General features: G+C 37.2%; 1 protein-coding gene across 1 annotated transcript in view; it reads right to left on the reverse strand.

Annotated features, from left to right (window-relative positions):
- Positions 1-7,470, reverse strand: part of LOC106873511 (epithelial cell-transforming sequence 2 oncogene-like) — a 113,793-nt gene that overhangs the window by 10,388 nt on the left and 95,935 nt on the right. Inside the window, exon 22 of the mRNA XM_014920897.2 lies at positions 524-680. Coding sequence (XP_014776383.1) covers positions 524-680 — 157 coding nt within the window. The remainder of the gene's footprint in view (positions 1-523; positions 681-7,470) is intronic.

Here is a 7,470-nt window from a genome sequence, read left to right on the forward strand (position 1 = left end):
CCACTACGTAAAGAAGCGAACTCTACGGTAGCTGGCATAGAAAGACATATTACATTTTAGAAAATAAAGCTATAAAAAGGGGTTTTGAAGCAGAAAGTTGATATACAGGGCTGGCAAAAAGTCACCGGACAGTAAATCAGAGTTCCATGAATACTTAATATTCAATTTTATTTATTCATTCCAATTATGAAAGTTTTAATAATTGAATGCTGTGGGTTAAAATCAGCGTCTTTTTTTTTTTTTTTCAACATTTGTCTATTTATTAGCGAAGTTTCATATAATTTTTTTTTTCTAATCTTGGAATTAGATGGGTTTTGATTTACTGTCGGGTAACTTTTAGCCAACTTTGTATGTGTAAATGCATATTCCCACGCTTAACTAACTGATAAGAGTCAATATCAAACAAGATGCACCAAAGATATTGGATATCATGTAAAGGATACATGATATATATTCAATGTATACTCCTGAAATTCAAGAAATTATCAAAGTATTATAAGGTTCAAATGGGAAGGCGCCGTACCTGTTGAATGAAAGAATTCACTTCTTTAAAAGCGTCAATAGCTTTGAATAGGTCTGGTCTGTCTGAGTGGTCCATAGCCGTATGCGTCAGCAAAGCGGTCAGTAAATACACGTATTCTTCAATACGTTCCATTGGCGTTAGTAGAATCTCCTGAAGGCTGAAAATTAAAACTTGTTCTTTAAGGAACTGATTTGTCACAATGATATAAGTTATAAGAAAATAAATACAGTCATTTGAATTGCTTTCCATGATTTGTAATAATTGTATAATTCATCGAATCTACAGAAATAAAATTAAAAGTTTTACCTGATACCATTAGGTCATCCCATAAATAAACACTGTAATGAATCGTAATCGTCAATATAGTTTCCATGATTATCTATAGCATCTTTCTATCTACTCGTAAGCTTTTTAATCCCATTAGTGAAAAACACTTTCGATTTCGAAGAGAAGAAATCTGAAAGATCAGTTTCGACTTCCTAAGTTGTTTCGTGAGCTATTCCCTCCAAATGGTTCTGTAAACCACAGAACAAAGAGCAACCTGAAGGATCGAGGTCTGGAGAGTAAGGCGGATAACAAATTTCTTCCCAGCGAAGTTCCTCGATCTTCTGTAACGTGATCTTTGTAGTCTGAGGTCTTGCATTTTTCCTGATGAAACACTACTCACTTTCGATTCACTAAAGCAGTCATTTTTTCTGCAAACGCTCTAATTGCTGGGTGTTCAAACACTCTAATTGTTGACAGTAGACCATTGAGCATTGATTGTTTGATTATTTAATAGCAAATTCAAAGTCAATGACTCATTTACAATCCCACCAAACAAAAAGGAGAACCTTCTTCGCATGGAGTTCCGTTTTTTCCGTAGTGGCTGGGTCTTTTCCCTTTCACCAAACCAATATCTACAACGCTTAACATGTTGATAGAAGAGCCATTTTCAATCACCGGTCACCAGTCTGTCCAAAAAGGGCGAGATAAGTTCACAAGAACGAAGAGAAGATCAGATGTCCACTCAGGATTTGCAGTTGGCTTAAAACAAATCATGAGGAACCCATTTTCCGAGTTTGTTGACCATTCCAAGCCGTTGAAGATGGCGGTAAACAGTTGTATGGCTTGAACGAAGCTTGCTTGCCAATTCTTCGACTGAAATTGCATGATGAGTTTCAAATTCTGCAAAAAAAAAGAGCGTATCATAAAACTCAATTGGACGTCTTGTTCGGGCATCATCTTCAACTTTGAAATCACCACTTCTAAATTTTACAAACCATCATCTGCAAGATTTCATTCAGGCACTCTTCCTTATAAACTGAGTGAATATTTCGAGTCTCTTCAGCTGCAAGGTTTGCATTTTTTAAAGCTCATAATGCATTATGTGCTGCAAATGTTTAAACACATTCATGTTTGAAGAGCTACAATTAGTGTAATTTCAATTAGATTATCCTGCAAAAGGAAATTTAATTAGTTTAACTATGCCCAAATACATATAAATATTACTTGATACAATTAGACATTCTAAAATGTTGTTAACGTGTTTAGAAATTGAAAATATAGAAGTCCGAACATTATTTATGGGATGACCCGATGGATCTTTCTGATTTGGCGGGCGCCACTTGTTTTCTAAACGAAACACTTTCAAACTTAGTACACTGGTAGAATGTATCATATAAAACATATTTTACTCTTAGTATTTCGTGTTAAAATTGTCGTATTTCGGTAATTTCAACCAATCAATGACGTCTATTGAGGTGAAAACAATTACTGCTGTAGAATGTAAACAACACATCTAGTGGTATAATGGGATGTTTTCCCTTGAATAAAATTAGTGCCGTTGTTTGTCAACAACAATTAACGGCGGTACTGTCATTTATGACATCGTTCGTGCGTTTGTACTGGTTTTAGCTTTAGGGTTTTAGGGTTAGGGTTTGGGTTTTAGAGTTAGTGTTTGGGTTTTAGAGTTAGTGTTTGGGTTTTAGAGTTAGGGTTAGGGTTAGGGTTAGGGTTGTTGTTATGAGTTAGGTTATGGCAAAAATAATCATAACCCGAACCCTAACCATAAAATGTTTGTGTGTGTGTGTGTGTTTCTTTCCAGTGCCAAATAGTAGAGTTACTATAAGAGGCTAAATGTCCAGTCAGCCGATTCAAACTGTCAGCGTCGAAACAACTACGATGAATTGTCTCATTCTATGGTAATAAATACCGCATCTCTTTCAAGGTTACCATTTATCTTCTTTAAACTTAATAGTGTGGCACTGGTTCTAAAGAGCAAAAAGCAAACTGAGGAAAATAAGCGATCATGGTCAACCACTGCATCCGTCTCCTTCCCCGTTCGTCTTGAACTGGTGTTGCCACCTATTTGAAGATGGACACGGACGACAGAGTGAAGTTGACTGTGCGTAACACATCTCACCTCCAAACAAACGCGTTGCGCAAAACTGCAATCATCCTTAACGATGACTAGAGGACCTTCGTCGTTCTACGAACGGACGTATGGTTAATTATAAAGTACGTTATCCCGCTGAGAGACGTATTACCTTTCTCAATTGTTATTCTTATATAGATTTCATTCATATTGGATAATCTTGACGATGTAAACCAATTCTTCTCTGAGATAACATTCTTGTACAAGTATTTCGAACTGTATGATATTTCTCATGTTTAAAAAATCTGGCTATGAATTTCTTTTCCTTAAATAAAGCCTGTGTTTATGTCCATACTATATCTAAATGTTTTTCAAGACAGCAATTAGAGAACTGAAAGTATTCAAAGAAGTCTACGATTACAAAATGACACGTAATTAGATGCGAAACGTTAAACTACGCCTGTAAGCACAGCGGAAGCACCAATTACTGTCTCAAAGAATCTTGAAGAGACTCACTGATACGGGAAATCAAAAGCAAAGCGACTAGATTTTTTTTCCTTTTCTATTCTTTAGCTTATCTGCGTTTTAATTATCGACAAAATATTGGGTCATCCCATAAATAATGCGGTTTTTTATACTTCTTTCATTTTTCAACAAAGTTCTTTTTTTAATCTAAAATACACTCTCCTTCATTTTCTACAAAGCTCTTCCATCTATCTGGAAGACTTGCAAGGACCCTCTTCCCAAATTCACTTGTCTGTGACAAAATATACTCCTCCAGTTCTGTTCTGACCTCGTCTGTAGAGTTCATATTTTTTCCGTCCAAATCACAATAATCAGATGAGGCAATATCCGGCGAATATGGTGGATGCGGCATCGTTTCCCATTCACACTGTTCCAGCCTTTGGAATATCATCCTCACTGGACGTAGACAAACATTATCCTGATGGAACAACCCCTTTCGTCTTGAAACCAAACATGGACGTTATTTCTCTAGTACTGACTTAAACCGCTCAAGGTGCTCGCAGTAGATCGCCTTTGTTTTCGTTTGGTTTGCGTTTCAAATTTTCAAAATGGTTTAAACTTTTCATATCACGAAGACCTTCTTAGCCTGGGCTGGCGGTGTTTCTCCTTGCACTATCAACTTCCATGCATGACATTTTTAAAGAGTAACCAATTCTTGTCACCCCTATTCGGTTCAAAAAAGGTTCATTCGTGAGAGATGACAACAAAGAGGAGCACACATTCACTCTCTGCGAGCGATTAGGCTCGGAAAGTGTGTGAGGAACCCACTGAGCAAATTTGCTGACTTTTCTGATGAGACGCAGGTGTCGATGAATGGGTGAATGACCAAATTCAAGCTTCTCTGGTTGTTTCTCAACAGTTACGAGGGTTTTGTTCCACCAGGGTTTCCAGGACTTCCTCGTCGAGCTCTATATATCTTCCAGGACGAGGCTCGTCTTCTAGGCTGTAGTTTCCGGCTGAATTTCTGGCACCACCGTTGATATTGGCTTACGCCTATTGTCCGATCCCCATATACTGCATAAATATTTTCGCACTTTCCGTTGCGTTGTTGCCTTTATTAAACTTATAAAGCAAAATATGCCAATTGTGCTCCTTTGTCACTTCGATTATAGCCTTGAAAAAGTAACTGCTAAAATCGAACTGTACTCTTCAAAACTTGCACTAAGAATAAGTTCAAGGTAAAATTACTACTTGCTTTCATAGAAAGTTGATGTTGGTAGTTTATCCCGTCCCCTTCCAATTTGTAGTTCATCCAGTTGTAAAAACCGTACTATTTATGGGATGACCCAATATTTTATGTACACGTATAGATGCAAACACAGATTCACAAACGCAAGCATACACTTGCGCACACACACTCTCAGACTCACCTGCACAAACTCACATACACAAACTCATGCACACTCACATACATACAGATATATACACACACGCACGTGTGTGTGTGAGAGAGAGAGGGGGGGGGGAGTATGTGTGTACGTGTGCAAAAAGAGTCCTTGAATTTAGTTATCATGTTCTATGCCATTAAGGCATTATTACTTTCTTATATTGTGACAAAGAATTTTCGTGTTTTTTACGATTACGATAGTAATTAGAGATACATTGAGAAAATGAACAGAGATTCTTGGCCCAGTCAGGTGAAACAGAATTGGAACATATCTATGACTGCTAACGCTCTAGCTAATGTCATTTTCCAGACGGTAAAATAATCTGGAAGTCTAATAATAGATTACAAATTCTCGCTTGATCTAGTAATGACATTTTTGCAAAAGTGGCTATGGGGAAATAAACATTGTTTTCTTCAGGTTTTTTTTTTATTTATGTTGTTACATATATAATATTTGTTGACTATGTGATGATATAAGTAGAATAAAGCCTTCGACATCAGGAGGCGTTATTTGTTATAATTTGTTAAACTCACAACATCAATATCATGGAGTGCATACATTGCCTAATAAAGGTGTAGTCTCATCACTTACTGAGAAGGGATTTAGACAACTTCGAAGTACTTTTGAAACTTTCACTTCCGAGTGTTGAAAGAGCACCTGACAAATTGCAATGCTTAACAATAAAATATATTAATGACTGTGAATCAGTACTTTTTAGATGCTACACTTTAATGCAGGGATTCAAGAACTAGAAAATACCTATATAATAAAAAAAATGTTAAATCTTTGTCTAACATAAACTTCTTACTAACGTCAGCAACTGATGAAACCATGAAAGATTTCCTTCGTGGTCTCTACACTCTCAGTTAAACATTTGTTCAATGAAAATTGTAGCAGTAAACACTAACGGGAAGAACTTGTAAGCAATGGCCTTATAAATGAATTGTCCTTTAAAAGTATACTTCGCCGTCTACTAGGAAGAGAAACTCATTCGCTGTCATGTTAGAGCGCTCAACATAGCTCTAAGTCTTTTAGACCTCTGAGTTCTAGAGATGCAGCAGTCTTGAAGTAAATGGAGAAGGCTCATAAACTCCATTCACTTATATTGTGACAAAGAATTGTTGTGTCTTTAGGATGACCGATAGTAATTAGGGATGCATTGAAAAAATGAACAAAGATTTTTTGGCCCAGACAGGTCAAACGGAATTGGAACATATCCATTATCGCTGACGCTCTAGCTAATGTCATTTTCCAGACGGTAAAATAATCTGGAAGTCTGCTGTTACAATTAAAGATGTAACACTTGCATGGTTAACAACACATAAACATGGCTGGTTTTGTGGCGTAAAATGTTCCGTGGAAAGAGCAGCGATACTCACGTGGAAGAAAAAGTGTCACAGGATAAGTTCTGACCAAATAAAGAATAAGAAGAAAGTTATGACCTCGTTTATATCTCCTAGTCTTTGTGCCAATTCAATTGCTGCTTTTGGGTTCTCAGGATGGTCTAACGCAAATTTGACAGGGAATGTAAATGAAGTTTGGCGTTTTCAGGGGAGTTCTGAACGTTTTATTGACAGGAAAGTTGCCTAAATACAAAGGAAAAGACCCCCTTCGGTCACGAATAACAATGAGATTGCACCTAGAATGTTACTTTCCAAGGTACAAGTTCGGGCAAGGTTCCTTTATGGAAGACCAGCAGTCGCCCATTCATACCAGACTCCTGTCTTCACGCCGCCGATGTTATCCAAGGGAAAGGCAAAGGCTGATACAACTTAGCATCATTGACTTCGTAACTCATTTCTATAGCTGAAATAAAGTGTCTTGCTGAAGAACAGAACACGCAGCCCGATCTGGGAATCGAACACCCTACTTCATGATTGTGAGCCCGACGCTCTAACCACTGAGTCATGCGCCTTCACTGCCTAAATATATTACCTACATATTTAACCTATGTCTACACTTGATTAGTCTTTACAGTTGAATGCAATTCTGATCGTTTAATGAAATTATATAACCAAATATGTGTCTGACTGTTTTTGAGGATGCTTGTAGCAATCGGGATGTGATTCTGGGAACAGATTTTCAGAAGCAACATACTTCTGTTATAATAACATACGCAGAACATTAGCTCGAATTCAAGATTTCAAATGTTTAGCCATATTCTCTATGCAGTATGTTAAAATGTAGTGCAGTTGTTATTCGCTAACATAACAAATGATGCGATGCATACAGTTACTAAATTCAGCAAATTCAGTTCCTCTGATCAAAATTTCATATCTCAAAATACTAGGAATAACATGCAGCATCTGAACAGTAATAATATGCATGGAATACAGAGTTAAGAAATCCAAGAAAGTTCGTATAAAGACATGAAAATAGCAAAGGATTCGGCTTTTGTATCAAAAGAGTGAGACGAGAGTGATAAGAGTGAGAGGCATGAGAAGTTGTGAAGTCACTGACGATGGTTTCGGAAAGGAAAGAAAGCATAGGGGAAATGTAGCCCAAAAGTTGCTGGTAGTTTGAGAAGTTCGATAAGTAAAAGCGGCTGCAGATGAATTAAAGAGAAATGAAGAAGTGAGATTTTCAGCTAGAATAACAGGAAGTCGTTATTTCTTAATATACTGGTGGAAAAGGTGGAAGAGAGAGAGGGGGAGGAGGGAGAGGGAGAGTGGGAGGAG

This window comes from Octopus bimaculoides, chromosome 15 (assembly GCF_001194135.2).
Source record: "Octopus bimaculoides isolate UCB-OBI-ISO-001 chromosome 15, ASM119413v2, whole genome shotgun sequence".
NCBI lineage: Eukaryota > Metazoa > Mollusca > Cephalopoda > Octopoda > Octopodidae > Octopus > Octopus bimaculoides.